We start from the raw sequence: 21,182 nt of genomic DNA on the forward strand, positions 1-21,182 counted from the left end.
AAGAGGCATTTACTTTGAATATTTTTTGGTTTGGGTTGTAAATTTATATCACCTGAGTATCATGTTACTCATACCGTCTGTGTCTCAAGGGGGGGGAGTGGAACCAGTGTAATAAAACTCAGAATCATTTCAAGACTTAACACATTTTTAATTAAATAAATGTTGAAGGCTAAACTTCAGGCAAGTAGTATGGGAAAAGCAGAATGACAGACTCCCAGGTAGGAGGCACTGTGTCCAACTTGGAAATGGAGAAAAAGAAATGAACTTTAAAGCAATACTAGACCTTCAGGGAGGAGGGTCCAGGACCAACTGGAATTGAGATGAGGACTGTAGGTTTGAGGTCTATTTTGAAAAACTTTGTACAGGACCTAATAAACTGGACTGCAGAAGGAGAGTGGTTTGAATGTTTGAACTTCTTAAGGGGTCCTCAGTGAAGGAGTACACTATGGTGGAGTACATAATTGAACCCTGACTTGTCGGCTGGGACTTAAACCAATGCACCATCCTTCCCCGCAGTGCTACAGAACCCATCCTGGGGCTCACAGTGAGGGGGGCACACTGAGCCAGGAGAGGCATACCTAAAGCACACTGTGCTCCAGTGAACCCTAGCCACCAGGCTGCTCTAGCTAATGTCAGGGGCCAAATCAACCCCTAGCTACCTTGGGTCCTGGTCGAGGGAAGGTGGCTTAAAGCCACATTTGTACCATTCCTGGCTGGTGGCCCTGGGGATTTAGGCTTCTGAATTTGGGCCCTGTATGTTCTTCGTTCATCCTGACCAACTCCCTCTAAGCCTTTGGGACAGGTACCTGTTATCACTTGGCTCTGACCTACTTGTACAGCCTGCAGAATTAAAGGAAGACTCATCTCCAGCCAGCTCAAACAGCTCAAGCACTCTTTTGTTGAGACAAAGTGGACTGACTTCCATTGGTGAAAGACAAGCTTTCAAGCTACACAGAGCTCTTCTTCAGGTCTGGGAAACATACTCAGAGTGTCACAGGTAAATACAAGGTGAAACAGATTGTTTAGCACAGTGGTTTTCAACCTGTGTTCTTCAGACTAGGTCTAAGAGGTCCACAAAAGGTTGTTGTTACCAGAGAATAGTGGTGTTCAACCTCTGGTCAATGGACCTCAGGGGAGTCCGTAGACTATGTCTAAGATTTCCAAAGAGGTCCTCAACTCCATTTGAAATTTTTTAGGAGTCCACAAATGAAAAAAGGTTGAAAACCACTGGTTTAGCATATGTAGTTAACACACATTCTAAGGGACCATTCAAGTTTAAGTGGCCCATTAATTCCCAGACCTGAAGGAGAGCACTGAGTAACCCAAAAGCTTGTCTGTGTCACCAAAAGAAGTTGGTCCAGTACAAGAGATTACTTCACCTGCTTTGTCTCCTTAATGTCCAGGGACCAAAATGGCTACAACACTACCATCTCGTAGACATTCAGCACAAAGAGGACAGAGCAGGGTCTCTGGTTATCCTACTATAAAGCACTGTCCTTCTATCTCAAGAAGACATTCCAAAGGTGCTTGTGATTTCTGTCGGTGACCTGAGCATGAAACAAATGCAAATTTACCCCTTCTTATGGGTATGTCTACACACCAATTAAACACACATTACTGGCCTATGCTGACTTGGGCTCGGGCTGCAGGGCTGTAAAACTGCAAGGTAGATGTTTAGGTTCAGGCTGAAACCTGGGCTCTGGGACCCAATCCCCTTATGGGGTCCCAGAGCTCTGGCTGTAGCCTGAACATCTACATTGCCATTTTATACCCTGCAGCCCAAATCAACTGACGTTAGTGAGCCGTAGGTGTCGAACTGCAGCGTAGACCAACCCTGTATGACCCACTGACCTGGACAAAGGCAAGAACAAGGAAAAACAAACATTTTTCTTGAAGTGGAAAAGTTTGTTGTGGGGGGGGGCGGGAGGTTTGGGGAGCGGAGAGTGGTCTCTGCTTGTTTGTTTAAATGACTGTTCTTAACACTGACATTTCCTAAACAAGAATCATAATGTAAAGCTGGGCATATCCCTTCTACTCTCTCTGGGTTGCTGAATTAGAAGAACACTATTTTCCAGCACTCTTAGGCATACTCGGTCAGGTTATGTTTTATGCTTAGTTTCAGAGACACAGATAAATAAAAGTTTACCTGTACAGGAAAGTTGAAGGAAACGGCAGGGCTGCCATACAAGCTGGTAGGCTACTACAGTAGATAAAAGAAAACAACAACTGGGGGAGAGAAAGAGACTGACACTGACACAGCCTATACTTTCCTGGGATAACATGATTTTGGCAATTAATTGATCTTGAACTATTCATGGTAAATAGGCCCAATGGCCTGTGATGGAATGTTAGACGGGGTGGGATCTGAGTTACTACAGAAAATTCTTTCCTGGGTGTCTGGCTGGTGAATCTTGCCCATATGCTCAGGGTTCAGCTGATCGCCATATTTGGGGTCAGGAATGAATTTTCCTCCAGGGCAGATTGGAAGAGGCCCTGGAGGTTTTTCACCTTTCTCTGTAGCATGGGGCACGGGTCACTTGCTGGAGGATTCTCTGCTCCTTGAAGTCTTTAAACCACGATTTGAGGACTTCAATAGCTCTGACATAGGTGAGAGGTTTTTCGCAGGAGTGGTTGGGTGAGATTCTGTGGCCTGTGTTGTGCAGGAGGTCGGACTAGATGATCATAATGGTCCCTTCTGACCTTAGTATCTATGAATCTAAGCCTGCTTGTCACTTGCAGAGCTATCAAAGCCAGCTAGTTGCAATTCAGAGCAGGTTTTGAAAGGGGATTCTGGATCTAGGATTAATAGGATAGTTTGGTGGCAAGAGTAGCCCAACAATAAGTAAATCCTTTCTTAAATGTCTGCTTACAGAAGCCTGGACTAAGAATTCCAAGCAGGGTACTCTTGGAGTTTGCTGTGTTTTTTATTTTCTTTAGTGTATCTTTAAAATGTCTCGGTTTCAAACAGAGAATCTGAACCTAATTGGGGCAGGGAATGCCTTTTTGATCAGTGTTTGTACAGGGCCTAGCACAATCGGACCAATACCTGAATAAGGCCTGTAGTCCCTATCACAATTCAAATGTCACTGTCTTTACTGAGTGAATAATACATACTGATTAATTAATTCCACACATTTTAACTTTCTGACCATGAATTGCCCTTGGGTAAATTACAACTGCCTCAGATTTATTATTAATTTTAGTTTGGCCTGTGGCTTCTTTGTCAGCAGTTCATTGTGAGTATTCAGTATTAGAATCTGAGTTGGATAGCTTTGACTGGACACACAGACTACAGAGTGTTGACTGGATGAGCATAACTGTTAATCAGGTTTCTAGTGAGAATGCTCACTCTTACAATTCTAAACTTGCTTGCTTGCTACAGATTCTCCAATACTTGTTTAAAATTCCCTGTTTTTGCCAATATTCCCACCAGTAAACTTATTCAGAAAGTGAGCACAAGGGAGGCCTAAATAAACTGCCCTCAACTCACCAATACCTCAGAACTGCAGTAGGACATAGTTAAAAGTGGTGCACTAGGGAGATGGCTTCAGCTCCCTCATCCTTGGCCACGCAGCCCCACTAGAGCAGCAGGGGACCCACTTTAATTTCTGCCACTGGTATAAGCTCCTTGGACAATATGCCAGTGAAGGGTTAAGTAGTGGGGAGGGGGGTTCTGTTCCACCACATTCCTGCCTTGTGCACACCTACTGCCTAGAACACACCTGACCTGTTTGTTCCCTCCCTCCCCTATGTCAGAGGTGTAACGAGAGATGGCTGGTGGAGTTACCTCCTTTAGCTTTCCATCCCAGCTGAGTTCCCCTGTACCAGGGGAACTTTCCACTGGATATTTCCAGCACTTTTAAATCCACTCTGCACCACTAAATGACTTTAGTACATTAGGGAATCCAGCACATTGAAAGCAAATCTTTAACAATTCAAATGAAAACTCACAATTTTTTTTTTTGCAGTATGTATCTAGCTTATTGACAGCCATTCTTGCCATCCTTCCAGTATTTCTCTGCATCACATACCTCAGTTGATTGTCCACTGCCATCTGCTCTCCATTGCTCAGAATAAATTGAGAGTCCTGTTGTTGATTTATAAACTCCTTCATGGTTTTAATCCAGTTGACTGATTGGAACAAATGCCACATTCCAAAGTATTTTCCAGATAATTGAAAGTTTACTTTGATTCTCAGACCTACTTTCATCAGCTATTTATCTGGTTTGGGACCCTTTTGGTCAATATCACTAATGAAGAACTACTTCATTTGAACCTTTAAGACCAGTTGCTGCTCTCCTCTAAGCCAGTGTCTTTCTAGCCATTTCTTTGTCAGATATTCTGGGTTGCATCTGTAAACTGAGCACTGCAGCTGCTGTTCCATGATAATTCTGGTGTAACAGATGGAGTTACACCACCCTGATTCTCCAACATCTTTTACAAAAATATACAAGCGCACACAGGCCCTCCCTGGGGTAATAGGAGGGGTCAAAGTAACAGACCTAGCAGCCACACCCCCATTCCCTTCTGTTTGTCTTGCCCTTACAGCAGCTGCTCACATTGTAATCCTTGAACTGATCCTGGCTCTGCTGCTCAGGGAATTTAGACAGTACCTTGTAGGGGGAAAGGATCAGTTGGTACCTTGCAGCTCCTAAGGCAAATGCTGAATGAGTTTTCAGAGGATAAATGCCTGCCTGAAAATGCACTCACTAACAAAGCCACTCATCAGAAATGCTGCTTTGCCTTCTTTGCCCAAGAAGAGATTCACACCAGAGGCACAGAGTGGATGCAGCTCCCTAGCAGAGTTCCAGACAAAATAAGCACCTTGTACATGTGTAGCAAGATGCTGTAGACATCAAACCTGATTCTGATCTAACTTACACAAGTGTAAATCAGGAATCCACACAATGTTTCAAATTCAGAGGAGACATGATGGTGCTGGAATAAATTAAATCCTGATAAATCAGCATAAATGAGTGCAAGGGAGCATAAGTGAATGTAACTTAAATACTGAGGGGGTAGAAGGGAAAGATTGTTGCAGAAAAAGCAACAAACTGGAAGCTGTTAGATAAAGAAGGAAAGGCTTAGTCCACAAAGTATATACATTGCATTCATAAAACACAGCAACTAGAAATACCTGTTTCAGGTGAAAGTATTCAGCTGGCTCCCAAATGCTGAGAGGGCCTGGTTCCACTCTGTTATGTCAATGGCAAAACTTTTACTAGCTTCAGTGGGACCAGGACCTGTTCCGTGGTTTGATATTCCATGTTTTGGTGCTGTGCAGAGGTAACTCTGAAATAAAAATCAAGTCTGAATTGTAAAGCTTAGTAAGAAACTTTTTTTTTCTGTCAAGACCCTTTAAAGTACCTGTTTCAAATCTTTCATATACATTTAGGTTTATGATACTTATACATGTCTGTAAAAACAGATATTTATTTAGGATACAATTGAGTTAAATTTTTATTCAGTAACTCTCAGGAAAAATATCTTTTATTACAGGGTAAAACCTTGGGTAAAATTATACCAATTGCAATAAAGCAGCAAGATCATTAACATGTTACAATTTCCCAGAGATTTGTGCAACTTGAACCTTCAAGCTCTGTATTGTTAGTATTCTATTACAATTGGTACTGTGGTCACTGCAACTGGTTGAGTCACTAACCATGTAACACTTCCCTTTACCAACCTCACTGAAAAGCAAACAAAGGAGAGAGTCTATTGTGCGGTTATTGTCAAATATATTAAATAAAGCTTTGATTACTTTTTGCCTCTTCCTGGTTGCCACACAAGTCCTTACAGAAGCCCCAGAGACTCTTTCACAGACCTCTTATCCTTTAATTGGCCCATTATCAGTGCAACTAAGGACAGTTGGACAGGACTGCATTCAGAACCTATTGAATTCATAGGCCTCCTATGTGCTCACTTTCTAAATAAATTCACCACTACCTCCAAACTCCACTTCTACATAGTAGAGAGTGGTGGCAGTAAGAAGATGGCTTTGGCTCCCTCATTTTTGGCCACCCAGACATAATAGAAGTTAGAAAGCCTTAGCTAGCAGGAGGAGTTGATGTTCATCTGTCTACTGTCCTGAGCCTACAAACACATTTGTAGGTGAATAACGTCACACACAAGTAGTTTTGCTGACTTCAGTGGGACAACTCATATGCTGAGAGGGAACTCAGATATGAAAGTGTTGGCAGGATCAAGCCCTAAATCATTTCTTCTGTGCTCTACCCTATAATTTTAACATGCTGCCACTGCAGCTTGGCCTTCCATTGTTTTATTATTAATTATTATTATTATTAATTATTATTTTCAGAGTATTAGCACATAGGTTAGTGTCCATCATTCAGTGTTTTTCATCTGTGCAAGAAAGGAAAGTCAGATTGCTACCTACTTACATCCAGTCTCCCAGCACTAAACATGTATAATGCCCTACCACTCATTAAGGTGTTAATGTAAATCCCAAATGTCCTCCTGTTCGTCAGTGTATCTCTTGGGAGTTAAGTAATCAAAATATCTGGTGATTAAAATGCCACTGGAAGTGACTTGACTATATTAGTGACCAGGGAAATTAGTCTATTTGAAAGTGTATTAAACAAATTTAGTGTTGGTTAGAGTATGTGTGTGGGTATGAGCATGCACACTGATAGAGCACATAAATAAAGCAAGAAGAAAGGAACGCAATTGTTTTTGTTACTGGCAATAAATTCCAAAATATCAGAGGCTTAAAAATGCCAGTAAAGACTCTTCACTAGGCCATTTTAACAGCTTTCATCACAACAATAGTTGTATTAGGAGCCTGACATTCCTCAGAGGCATGGGAAACCAGATCCCATAATGATCTTATGAACAAGGAAAGGTTTGGTACCTGCAGTGCCACACCTAATTCAATAAATTAAAAAAGTTAAACTATTAGTTAAAAAACAACTATAGCAAACTATTACCTTTATATACTACAGAATATATAAATAGACTCAACTTAGTCTGGATATTGAGAGTAAATTATAATAGTATTGTGCTGGAAGGTGTTAATTGTGCCCAACAAATAGGTCTTTGATCTAAAAACAAATCACAGACCTGGTTAAAGCAGTTTGGTATGTTAAGCATCTTTCTTTCAGATTAATTGGAAGGATCAATTCAATGCCCCTTCATGTAGTGTTAACTGGAAACAAAAGGAGATTGCTGTCCAGGCCATAGGACGCATCGCAAAGCCAGAGCAGGGCTAAGCCATGTGGTCTGAGGGATTTCCCTGGGACTGGTGCCAAATGCAGGAGCGAGGAGGTTGTTTGGAAAGAGGGGTGAGTGGATGGGAGGGTTTGTTAGAGGCAGAAAGCCAGCGGGGAGGGACGTGGTCATGAACATGACCCTGAGAGGGAGCAGAGAGACAGAACTCCTTGGGCACAGAACTGCCTGGAAGGGCAGACTCAAAAATAGTGAGCAAGGAAACAGCTTGCCGTTGTTTCTACCGTGTTCAGCAGAAAAGGACTTTGTGTGTATTCTTTGTAAACAAACAGAATTGCGCCAAAGAATATACATGACTCGTCATTGATTTCTCCTCCTAGAGGAAACAATCCCACAAGGCCCCACATATTGGCTAACCACTTGAGCCAAAAAAGGCAACAGTGCTAACGTGACCAGAAATAAAATACACCATGTTTCTTTTATACTTAGAAAATAAAATTACAGATTAATTTGGAGGTGTAGACACTTGCATTTAGGTATATGTTACCTTTCCTTGATTTTGTAACCTTTCTATGTACTGTACTTTTTTTTTCCAAAGTGGGACTATTCCCATCTACCACCAGCACAGCACTATTCCCATCTACCACAGCACTAGATATTGTCATTCAGCACTGAGTTAGGACTGTGTCCTGACCATAGACACAAACCACAGATAACCCTCAAGTATGAACACAATCTCACCTATTTTATAGCCCCATGCTAACCTAATCTGCATTGAAACTTGGGTTGTACCTCTGGCATATTTATTACCAAAGGTCATTGCAGAACTTTAGCATACACTTTGCAAACACCACATTCATATATTTTTGAACACTTTCCATTTCTCCTCAGTTTTCTTTCCTTGCATTGCCCTATTGAAAAATAAAAATGAAAACAAACGTTGCTGACTATAGGGAAGCTGATGCAGCGGGAATGTGCAAGATTTTGACAAGGTAGTTCAGACCAAGAAGAGGTCAAAAATTTTTTGTTAAACTGAAAGTGAAACATTTTTGTTTCAAAAATAAAAGTTTGAGTCATTCTCTAACTACTGTAAGTAAGCAGTGTTTGACCAGTGCACTAAGCATTAGTACTCCAGTGATGCTAAATAAACAACATGCCATATTAGATACATAGAAGAAAATTACAACCATGCTATCTCCTGGATTTCCCCACCTACACTGAATAAATATGAATTACAGGTTGGTTCCTGCACTACAGGTGGACCTGTGGCAGCCCAGCAGCGTCTTCCACATCTCAGAGGGTACAGTCACAGATGTACATGTTCCAGGGAACAGTTCACAAATTCTGCTACCCTACCTGCAACAAGCAAACATCAAATACACGTAAGCTTCCATTTCACTTTCTGCGAGTTATTCTGGTGGAACGTGGGATCTGACCTCTACTGCAGGTTTATGTCTATAATACCAAGCTTGTTTTAGCACAGCATATTTTCAATTTGTCTCACAGGTAGCTAGATATTCACAACAAGACAGTCATTTTATGGAATAACAGAGTCTCCCACAGGCAAACAGTTTAATTAAATGGCCTCCTTTAGAGTGCAGACCAGTGTGTCTGGAATGCATGTCAAATTGTATCTGTTGTGAGAAAGATGGTAATTACTGCTCCTGTTCTATAGTCTGTTTTGCTTGTACATACACTTAACAGGAGCTGGGTTTGCTTATAAGTATATTGTAAATGAGAGCGCGCTCACATGCTTCATTAATTATATAAAGGAATGCACTGATTTGTTTTATAACTCTCTGTTCTGGTCACAAAACATAGGTCACGTAGAACAAAGACTGAATAAGCATCACATCCCACATAAATGTTTTTAAGTATTCAGGAATGTTTCAAATTGTATTGATCATACTCTTCATGTAGAGAGAAAGGGTGATCGTGTGGTTAATGTCTTGATTCAGCAAGGCATCTAAGTTAATATATGTAACGTTAAGCACATGAGGAGCCCTCCTGAAGCCCATAGACTACTCACATTCTTAAGATGTGCGTAAGTAATTTGTTGAATCACGTCCTATATGGGGTAATTGTACTTATCTCAGTGTGGATAAAACATTAATGTTTGTAAAGTATACAAACGAAGTGGTATGCTTTGACTGGAAGTCACTCTCAGTATGATTATTTCTTATAGATTGCAATGATCTCAAATTACTAAATTTGTAGTCCTCAAAATAAAAGCAAATATAAAACAATTAAGTATGCAGGGCTAGTAGCCCAAGATCAAAGCTGTTTTGCTATGGGCCCTACATTATGGCAATTTTGCTTGCATTTAAAAATGAGATGATTATGTGATATTTTTACACTTATGTTTAACTTTTATGTTACATTTTTGTACAGGAATTGACATGTCCAGTTTCTTGCATTCATATCGCTGCTGCTGTTCCTTGTCTCAACAAAAGTCTATAAAAAGGATGGCACAAGTGTTGTCATCGTCATCAAAAAATACTTTAAAAACATTATTAATGTTGCAAAATCAAGCACTCAGAAGTTAGGAAACACCAGAATTAAGGCTGCCTGTGCAACCTTAATTCATCCCTTCTGCATATGCATTATGATAGAGTCTTTAATTACATAGAAATGTAGGGCTGGAAAGGACCTCTAAAGATTATCTAGGCCAGCCCCCTATGCTGAGGCAGGACCAAGTAGACTTAGACCATGCCTGATAGGTGTTTGTCCAACCTGTTCTTTAAAACCTCCTATGACAGGAATGCCACAATATCCCTTGGGAGCCTTTTCCAGTGCTTACCTATCCTTATAGTTAGAAAGATTTTCCTAACATCTAACCTAAATCTGCCTTGCTGCAAATTAAACCCACTACTTCTTGCCCTACCTTCAGTGGACATGGAGGACGATTGGTCACTGTAAAGAGCCCTTAAGATATTGGAAGACTATCAGGTGCCGCCTCTGTCTTCTTTTCTCCAAATTAAACATATCCAGTTCTTTTACCCTTTCCCTGTAGGTCAGGTTTTCTAAATCTTTTATCATTTTGTTGCTTTGCATTCTGGACTCCCTCCAATTTGCTCACATCTTTCTTAAATTGTGGCACCCAGAACTGGACACAGTATTCCATTAGTGCTGAGTAGAGTGGGACAATTACCTCCCATGTCTTACATATAATACTCCTTAAACACACCCAGAACTATATTAGTCTTTTTCACAACTGCATCACATTGTTGGCTCATATTCAATTTGTGATCCACTATAACCTCCAGATCCTTTTCATCAGGACTACCACCGTGCCATTTTTTCCAAATTTTGTAGTGATTACATAATATTTTTCCACAGGACCCCAGCCTCATTCAGTCTAGAGGATGGACAGTGCTCACTTAATGAGCAGCTATTCAATATTTGATTCAATTAAGAACCTAATTTGTTCCCCTTGTTACTTCCCTTCCCAGTTCTCACTCCCAATCTCCTTGTGCAACTAGTCCTAGCCTCCCGCATCCCCCACAGGCCCCCATTCCTAGTGTCCTCACCCCCATCCATCCTAGTTTATCTACATCCACCAGCCCTCAGTCCCAGTCTCTTTGCCCAACCAGTCCCAGTCTTTGGACCATTCAGCAGCAAAGCTCTATGAAATCTCTACTTAGCATGTATGAAATGATACTTTTTCAAAAGGTTTATAACTTGGCCTAAATTGGGCAGATTTTCATGGAAACCTCAAAAGGCACATCCCTGATACACAGGTCACCCAAATGCCAGATATCAAGTCCCTGCTCCAAAGCAGGCAGGCAGGCCAGATTTTTTTTTAACATGGTATAAAAAAACATGGTATAACAAAGTATTTGACACTAGTCTGATTCTAAGAATCAGCTTAACTGTTCTGGGTGAAACTTTCTAAAAATATTCAGCCTGAGGCAGACACCTGACATGTAAAATTTCAACCAGAACAGTTAAAATTTGTCAAAAATATAAGCAAGTGAAAACAAAGTCTTATAAAACAAAGGGACATGTCAGGCAAGAACGCTGTTTGATCGCCTGGTTGTCGATAAGCCCTCAATGTTTAGTAGTAAGACTTGGAGTGCGGGCCTAATGGTATGGAAGCTGTGGGATTGCTCATTCTTAGAGTAACTGGAGGTGGCAATACCAGGATTCTTCAAGTATGAGCATGCAGAATTTGGCTTGCTAGGAGGATCATTAGCTTTCCTGGACTGCGCTGGGTACTGACAGGTGGCACAACAAGAACGCGGATCCATTGCCGCCCAGTGGTTCTTAACTGATTCTGAACTGGCCAAGGCCTCTGTGCAGCAGCCAGCACTGCTGGGGTCTTTAAGACAACCCAAGCTGCAGCTGCTGCGCATATCAAACAATAATACTCATTGTTGAGGAGTGCCCATTAGCCAAATTCAGCAGTGAGTTCCGAGAGTTCCACTTGGCCACTAAGAATGCTATTGTTTGGCTCAGCAAATGTGCAAATAAATAGGCAGTATTACCAGCCCCATCTATAATACATAGTTTTATCTGACCCTTGAATTTACCAAACTCTTATTTAGCTAGCAATAAGACGGCCATGAAAACAGGCTGTCATAAATATAAAGGGAAGGGTAACCACCTTTCTGTATACAGTGCTATAAAATCCCTCCTGACCAGAGGCAAAACCCTTTCACCTCTAAAGGGTTAAGAAGCTAAGGTAACCTCGCTGGCACCTGACCCAAAATGACCAATGAGGGGACAAGATATTTTCAAATCTGGAGGGGGGGGTGGGACAAAGGGTTTGGTCTGTCTGTGTAATGCTTTTGCCGGGAACAAATCAGGAATGTAAGCCTTAAAACTCCTGTAAAGTTAGTAAGTAATCTAGCTAGAACATGTGTTAGATTTTCTTTTGTTTAATGGCTTGTAAAATAAGCTGTGCTGGAGGGAATGTATGTTCCTGTTTTTGTGTCTTTTTGTAACTTAAGGTTTTGCCTGGAGGGATTCTCTATGTTTTGAATCTGATTACCCTGTAAGGTATTTACCATCCTGATTTTACAGACGTGATTCTTTTACCTTTTCTTTCATTAAAATTCTTCTTTTAAGAACCTAATTAATTTTTCATTGTTCTTAAGATCCAAAGGTTTGGGTCTGTGTTCACCTGTTCCAATTGGTGAGGATTATTATCAAGCCTTCCCCAGGAAAGGGGGGTGTAGGGCTTGGGGGGGATATTCTGGGGGAAGATGTCTCCAAGTGGTCTCTTTCCCTGTTCTTTGTTTAAAATGGTTGGTGGTGGCAGAATACTGTTCAAGGACATGGCAAAGCTTGTACCTTGGGAAAGTTTTTAACCTAAGCTGGTAAAAATAAGCTTAGGGGGTCTTTCATGCAGGTCCCCACATATGTACCCTAGAGTTCAGAGTGGAGAAGGAACCTTGACACAGGCTATGCACCAGATCATCTTTTACTGAAGAGGCTCTGTCACAGGGGCCACCACACCAGGGCACCATCAAGCAGCTAACCTCTGCAATACAGGCAAGTCCTGCCTCAATTTCTCCTTCTTCAGTCCCTGTGGTCACTCGAGGTGCCCATCCTTTCCGCCACAGACTAGTGGCTATATCACTGCCCAGGAAAGGAATGAGGTCTCTCTCAGAGTCTAATAAAAGCCCTATTTCCAAGCATCATTTATTAATATAAGTGCATCCATTCACAGGACTCTCAATGTGAAACAGTTCACAGACCCCCAAATAGCTCCTGCAAGTGGGTTTCCCATAGTGTTCCATACCCCAGGCCGCCTTTGCCCATGAATCCAATCCCTGCTTCTTCAGAATCACTCTCTTATATGTTCAGCCTGGCCTTAGCTGAGTCGGATCTTCCCTTTTAACTAGGGGCTGCTACATGAGCCTTTCAGTCACTGGGATTCCCTAGCTCCAGCCAGCCCTGTCCCACCAATTCTCTCCAGTTCTTTCTCTGCACCAGCTCTTCCCCACAGCAGCTCCCAACTCTTGCTCTGTAAGGGGTTTATGCAGCTTGCTCCAGAGAATCTTCTTCATCTCTTCCACTCCTTCTTCCTCCTCCCACCACTTCCTGTTTCTTCTTCCTCCTTGTCCTAACCAGTGCCTGAGGAGTTATAGATACCAGGTGCCTTCTATGAGATCCCACTTGCAAGCGGCTAATAAGTCACAGGGGAACTTGATCTGTTCCCTCTGAAAGGGACCAGTCACCTTGTGATAGGCTCCTGTACCTGTAGTGTCTAGGTTGACTATTCAGTCCCTGACATCCACTTGCAATTGAAGTTAGAGCCCTGGGCCACAATAAGTAAACATAGTATGTGCTCACTGAAAGTAAATAAGAGACCCTATAGTATATTCTCATTCTGAGGCACAGAAATCTATACATGGGGAGTTATGTTTAAATCTACACACTTCAAGATGATCAAATAGGACTTGATCGTGAAAGGACTTGATCCTGAACATTCTACCCAGGATTCAGCAGAGCACTTAAGTATGTGCTTAACTTTAACATGTGAGTAACCCCACCGACTTCAGCTGGATCACTCACATGCTTAAAGTTAAGCACATGCTTAAGTGCTTTGTTGGCCTGGGCTCAGAGTGCTCAGAAAATCAAGGCTATAGCCCTGTGTCATAAATATAAAGGGAAGGGTAAACCCCTTTAAAATCGCTCCTGGCCAGAGGAAAAATCCTCTCACCTGTAAAGAGTTAAGAAGATAAAGGTAACCTCGCTGGCACCTGACCAAAATGACCAATGAGGAGATAAGATACTTTCAAAAGCTGGGAGGAGGGAGAGAAACAAAGGGTCTGTGTCTGTCTATATGCTGCTTTTGCCAGGGATAGAACAGGAATGGAGTCTTAAAACTTTTAGTAAGTAATCTAGCTAGGTATGTGTTAGATTATGATTTCTTTAAATGGCTGAGAAAAGAACTGTGCTGAATAGAATGACTATTTCTGTCTGTGTGTCTTTTTTGTAACTTAAGGTTTTGTCTAGAGGGATTCTCTATGTTTTGAATCTAATTACCCTGTAAGGTATCTACCATCCTGATTTTACAGAGGGGATTCCTTTACTTCTATTTACTTCTATTTCTATTAAAAGTCTTCTTGTAAGAAAACTGAATGCTTTTTCATTGTTCTCAGATCCAAAGGTTTGGGTCTGTGGTCACCTATGCAAATTGGTGAGGATTTTTACCAAACCTTTCCCAGGAAGTGGGGTGCAAAGGTTGGGAGGATTTTGGGGGGAAAGACGTGTCCAAACTACATTTCCCAGTAAACCCAGTTAGAGTTTGGTGGTGGCAGTGGATATTCCAAGGACAAAGGATAAAATTAATTTGTACCTTGGGGAAGTTTTAACCTAAGCTGGTAAAAGTAAGCTTAGGAGGTTTTCATGCAGGTCCCCACATCTGTACCCTAGAATTCAGAATGGGGGAGGAACCTTGACACCCTGGAATTTATTTTAAAATGTATGACTGAAGAGATGCCTTCAGTCATAATTATATATATATATTACTTCCCTGAGATATTTATTTGAAGAACATAGATCATAATTACTTTGGTACACATATTGATATGCTGATTACATATTAAAGTGATATAGTTAGTAGTTTATAAAGTTAGTAAATAGAGCATTTCTTTTTTCTGCATTAATCATTGATGCTTTAAGAATTAAAAAGATTGAGCATCACCCTCATTTTATACAAATGACGCCTGGGGGCATTAATTGCAATGTTAGAGCGATTCAGTTCAAGAGAGTAGCACCATGATTTTCAAAGCCCGATTCTGTTCTTAATTTTATACTGACATATCATATCGCCACTGATTCAGCGAAGGTACTCCTGATTTAAGCTATTGTATGATCAGACTCTGGCCCTAAATGTCTGAGATCACAGCACTCCACCGAGTCGGATCGACTTCTTTCCATGAGTTACTGACCTTTCTGGGCTATTCTTTAGTCTAGGCAGAAAAATAGAAAAGCTGTTTTCTGCATTTCTCTTTCAATACCAGCCCCCTCTTCCTGTCTATGTCTAAGTGTGTGACCGTCTATTTAGGTTACATTACGCAATTTTTGTTTCTCAGTTTTTGCTCGACACTTTTAAAATGACTGACTGCAAGATGAATATTTCATAGAAGAACTGTAGTATAACTATACATGATAAACCAAGAAAAATTTTACACATTCATTTTTGCTTTAGATGGAATATTTTCAATGCCCAAGTCTGATGTTTTCTTGTTGTTTTGTATCTGACCCCCCCGTATCTATATGTATGGTTCGGCACTTCTACATGGAGAGAAAACATAGGCATGCATATTTTACAGATTTTTTTTTCCAGTATAAAAGTAGGCTACAAGTGCTGCCATATAAGCATAACTTGAATACATTTATATTAGGCTAAGTTGTTTACATCTTTCTGTTTCATTCACTTAAAAACAAGCTGCCTCTGTTTTTGAAAGCACTGTTATGTTTCAAAGCAATTGGACTACTTATTTGGCAGCGTGTATTGTAATGAGCCTGCAAACTTTTATTGTTTAAAATAAAAAAGGATGATGTAATATCAGCACGATTTTACTGTGGCTTTATTTCTCTTTAAATCTGATATTTATTTTGCATCGCACTGTATTTTATTCATGCCATTTAATAATGCTGCTTTCTTTTTAATCTAGGATCATCATATCTGATCTACAGAAAGCGATAGAAAAACAAAGTGGTTTGCGATCATGTAGGAATCGTAGATCAGTACCAGGATACAACTATGAAGTGTATCACTCACTGGAAGAGGTATGTTGAAAATGAAAAGGTGTCTGTTATCTAAACTCCCATTCACTTCAGCGAGGCTAAGATTTCACCCTATCTATTTAGAAGTGTGTTCTGATCCTGATGAATAGAGATGCTAGTAAATGTTAAACGTACATATTCATTTTCTAAATGTGTTATATAAAATAAAATAAAAATATAGACCCTTTAAAGTTTGTTTTTTAATCCATTATTATTTATAATATTTTCTTTCAAGGTTTGGCATCTCAAAAAAGATATATTGGAACTGGAAAAGGTACAGAGAAGGGAACAAAAATGACCAGGAGTATGGAACAGCTTCCATACAAGGAGAGAGTAAAAAGACTGGGACTGTTCAGGTTGGAAAAGAAACAACTAAAGGGGGATATAATGGAGGTCTATAAAATTAAGAATGGTGTGGAGAAAGTGAATAAGGAAGTGTTGTTTACCCTTTCACATAACACAAGAGCTGGGGTAACCTGATGAAATTAATAGGCAGCAGGTTTAAAATAAGCAAAAGTAAGTACTACTTCACACACTGCAGAGTCAACCTGTGAAACTTGTTGCCAGGGGACCTAGTGAAAGCCAAAAGTATAACTGGGCTCAAAAAAGAATTAGGCAAATTCATGGAAGATAGGTCCATCAATGGCTTACTAGCCAAGATGGTCAGAGATGCAAATCCATGTTCTGGGTATCCCTAAACCTTTGACTGCCAGAAGCTGGGACTGGACAACAGGGGATGGATCACTCAATAATTGCCCTATTCCATTCATTACCTTTGAAACATCTGGTGTTGGCCACTGCTGGAAGACAGGATACTGAGCTAGGTGAACCAATAGTGTGACCCTGTAGGACTTACATTCTTATGTTCCTTTTCCTTTTTAAAAATGTAACTAATTACCTTAGAAACTTCTTTGTTTTAAACCAGGCACTGTTAACATAACTTTAGTTTAAATTCTTTTGACTTCAGAGTCTGAGGGCATGGTTACTTTAGTCACGTTAGAAGTCTCACTGAAGTCCACAGGTCTACTTGTGATTAAATTTTTCTCACATGCTTAAGTGTTTGCAGGATGGGGCCCAAAAGAGATAAAAGTATTCAGGTAATGGTGGTTCTACAAAGGGCCAAAGCTTGCAAGCTTTCCATGTGTCAAGGTTCCTTCCCCATTCTTTACAGATGTGGGGACCTGCATGAAAACTTTCTAAGCTTACTTTTACCAGCTTAGGTTAAAACATCCCCAAGGTACAAACTATTTTACCCTTTGCCCTTGGACTTCCACTGCCACCACCAACCGTTTATCTGGGTTTATTTTATTAGGAAAGCGTTGTTTGGAAATGTCTTTCCCCCGCAAATCCTCCCAACCCTTGCACCCCACTTCCTGGGGAAGGTTTGGTAAAAATCCTCACCAATTTGCATAGGTGACCACAGACCCAAACCCTTGGATCTTAAGAACAATGAAAAAAACATTCAGGTCTTACAAGAAGAATTTTAATAGATAAAACAGTAAAAAAGAAGTAACAATAAAAAGAATCACCTCTGTAAAATCAGGATGGTAAATACCTTACAGGGTAATTAGATTCAAAACATAGAGAATCCCTCTAGGCAAAACCTTCAGTTACCAAAAGACACACAGACAGGAATATCCATTCTATTCAGCACAGCTTAACTTCTCAGTCATTTAAAGAAATCATAATCTAACGCATATCTAGCTAGATTACTTACTAAATTCTAAGACTCCATTCCTGTTCTGTCCCTGACAAAAGCATCACACAGACAGACTCTTTGTTTTTCCCTCCCCCCCAGCTTTTGAAAGTATCTTGTCTCCTCATTGGTCATTTTGGTCAGGTGCCAGCGAGGTTATCCTAGCTTCTTAATGCTTTACGGGTGAGAGGATTTTTCCTCTGGCCAGGAGGGATTTTAAAGAGGTTTACCCTTCCATTTATTTTATGACACCATGTGAAGAACTCCCATGGATTTCAGTGGACCAATAGAGAAATAAAAATAGGCACTGGTTGTATTAATTAAATTATTATTAGGAGCCAAATTCACTCTCATTCAGATGAATTATATCTTGATATCAGTAAGGTTTGTGACACAGTCCCACATGACATTCTCATAAGCAAACTAGAGAAATGTGGTCTAGATGAAATTACTATAAGGTGGATATACAACTGGTTGAAAGACTGTACTCAAAAGTAGTTATCAGTGGTTTGCTGTCAAACTGGGAGGGCATATTTAATGGGTCCTGCAGGAGTACTGTGTCCAGTACTAGTCAATATTTTCATTAATGACTTCGATAATGGAGTGGAGAGTATGATTATAAAATGTGTGGATGACACCAAGATCTTGGAGGGGTTGCAAGCACTTTGGAAGACATGATTAGAATTCAAATGACCTTGACAAATTAGAGAATTGGTCTGAAATCAACAAGATAAAATTCAGTAAAGACAAGTGCAAAATACTTCACTTAGGAAGGAAAAATTAAACGCACAACTGCAAAATGGGTAATAACTGACTAGGCAGCAGTACTGTTGAATGGCATCTCCGGGTTATAGTGGATCAGAAATTGAATGAGTGAGTCACAATGTGACACAGTTGCAAAAAAATCTAATATTATTTTGGAATGTATTAACAGGAGTGTCATATGTAAGACACAGGACATAATAGTCCCACACTATTTGGCACTGGTGAGGCCTCTGCTGGAATATGTGTCCACTCCTGGGTGCCACATTTTAGAAAATATGTGGACAAATTGGAAAGAATCTAGACAACAACAAAAATTATAACAAATTTAGAAAACCTGATCTATGAGGGAAAAACTGGGCATGTTTAGTCAGGAGAAAAGAAGACTGTGTGGGGAGCTGATAACAGTCTTCAAATATAAGAGGACAGTGATCAATTGTTCTGTACGTCCACTGAAGGTAGGACAAGAAGTAATGGGCTTAATCTGCAGCAAGGGAGATTTAGGTTAGATATTAGGAAAAACTTTCTAATTATAAAGGTTTCAGAGTAGCAGCCATGTTAGTCTGTATCTGCAAAAAGAAAGGGAGGACTTGTGGCACCTTAGAGACTAACAAATTTATCTGAGCATAAGCTTTCGTGAGCTACAGCTCACTTCATCGGATGAGCTGTAGCTCACGAAAGCTTATGCTCAAATAAATTTGTTAGTCGCTAAGGTGCCACAAGTATGCCTTTTCTTTTTTAATTATAAAGGGTAGTTCAGGTCTGGAATCATTGTCCAAGAGAGGCTGTGGAGGTTTTTAAGAACAGGCTGGACAAATACCTGTCAGGGATGGTCTAGGTTTACTTGGTCCTGCCTCAGTGCAGGCGGCTGGCCTAGATGACCTCTCTAGATCCCCTCTAGCGCTACATTTCTGTGATTCTGTGAGTCTATGAATCTCTCACTGAAGTCAAAGGGAATGCTCTCTGAGTAATAACTTATGTATAAGCTCCAAGGTTTTAAAATTTCTGCTTATTTTCGTGTGAAAATTTTTTTAACTATGAGATGGCCTGTTGCTGTTGCTTCTCCTCCTCTGAAGCTATACGTGCAGAGCCTCTTCAAAATCGGGCCCTGAGACATTGAGTAGGGAGAGGAAGAAGGAAAAATCAATCCTCCCATTTGACAGTGTGCATACAAGTACAGAACCTACTGCTGTCAGCACAGAGGGTGTTAGATAGAGCTCTGCAAAATCTACCTATTTCAGTTTGCACTAGAAACAAAACCACTGAATTCAGTTTGTGGGGATCTGTAGCTCCTGAGGTTTAGCTGAAGTATCCTATCCACTCACAGCAAAAAATGAAACTGTTGATACTAGTATCTTCTACCACTCCTCTCCCTTCTCCCAACAAGCCTATTTTCCATCTTTACCTGGTGCCATCTTCCAGAGGGGAGACTTCTTTCTCCATTCAGCACCTAATGTCTTTAGAGAATGTCCAGTTGGCCTCACATGGGGGAAGTTAGCTGGATTGCTTCCTCCATACCACTTCTTGGTGGGAGGGGTCTTCAAGGTTTTCCAAGGGGGAGGTTAGTGGTCACTTTGTTGTAGTGAGGTGCCATCCAGGACAAATTAGAGGAATTAGGGAAGACTACACTTGAAGTTACTGAAGAAGCAAGGTGGGACAAAAAGGTCTAGAGCATTTATTAGAGCACAGAGATAGTACAAATGAAAGACCAAATCAAAAACCACACTAAGGGCTTAGTCATAGTAGTAAAAGTAGTAATAAAATAGCACCTATGAACCCTATTAAAAGCTCAGCCCCAGGGTGCTAGGCACTGTGCAGACATGGAACAAAGACGACTGTTCCACTCCCTTCCCCACATTGCTCACAATCTAAGTGACAGACAGGACACAACTGGAAAACAAAACATATTCTTGACAGGTCTCACTAGCCTTTTTTTCTCCCCTTCACTTTAATATCTCTTTCACAAAAATGTTAATGACTGAGGCAGCAATTTTATCTCTGTATTTTCAGATTCAAAGTTGGATGTATCATCTGAACAAAACCCATTCAGATCTCGTTCATATGTTCTCTGTTGGAAAATCATATGAAGGAAGACCTCTGTTTGTACTAAAGGTAAAAATTAAATAGTTAAAGCAGTTATATCTATTTCACACAGCATATTTATATGAGAGGTTCTGAGCACCTACATTCCCTAATGAAGTCAGAGGATTTGTGGGAATTCAACACCTCTCTGGATCAGACCTTTAACAAACAATGTAATAACCTGGCAGAAAATAGTTCACACATTAGAAAGTTAAGAGCCAAATCTGCTGGCTTTACCTCTGCATATATTCTCTTTGCAATCTACTGGATTATTTGTGTGAGTAAGGCAAGTAGGATTTGGCTTTAAGGGAGTTGGAAAGATCTGAGTTTATTACTGACTTCTAGAATGAGTACCCTCAAGGATAGATGGACCACAAGAAACCCTGGAGCTCTTCTGAACATTGTGTCCCACATAATTCTTGTTGATCCGTTGATGATGAAATGATGGTATTCAATGCTCAAAATTAGCCAAGGCCTACAAAGGAAAAATTAGTATTTCTATATGTTTTCCTTGCATCCTTTCCCACTAATTTCTTAAAAATTGGTTTCACATCACATGCTGATTTCAGGAAAATCTCAAAATTATTCCTCAAACATACATTTTCCCAGCCCTGCTCCAAGGGGCATGTAAGGGCTTATTTCTTCAATATAAGAGGAGTTGATAGCTCTGACTTTTCCTGTGACTTTTTCAGTTCTCCAGTTTGTAACCTTG

General features: G+C 40.5%; 1 protein-coding gene across 2 annotated transcripts in view; it reads left to right on the top strand.

The window, feature by feature from the left end:
- CPA6 (carboxypeptidase A6) overlaps nt 1–21,182 on the top strand; it is a 111,377-nt gene that overhangs the window by 57,947 nt on the left and 32,248 nt on the right. The window contains exons 3-5 of one of the 2 annotated variants that reach the window (XM_048840884.2): nt 8,443–8,567; nt 15,819–15,933; nt 20,399–20,500. In XM_048840884.2, the coding sequence (XP_048696841.1) occupies nt 8,443–8,567; nt 15,819–15,933; nt 20,399–20,500 (342 nt within the window). Of the gene's footprint in view, nt 1–8,423; nt 8,568–15,818; nt 15,934–20,398; nt 20,501–21,182 lie in introns of both variants that reach the window. The other variant, XM_048840885.2, reaches the window with a different exon arrangement.

The sequence above is a fragment of the Caretta caretta genome, chromosome 2 (assembly GCF_965140235.1).
Source record: "Caretta caretta isolate rCarCar2 chromosome 2, rCarCar1.hap1, whole genome shotgun sequence".
NCBI classification, from domain to species: Eukaryota; Metazoa; Chordata; order Testudines; family Cheloniidae; genus Caretta; species Caretta caretta.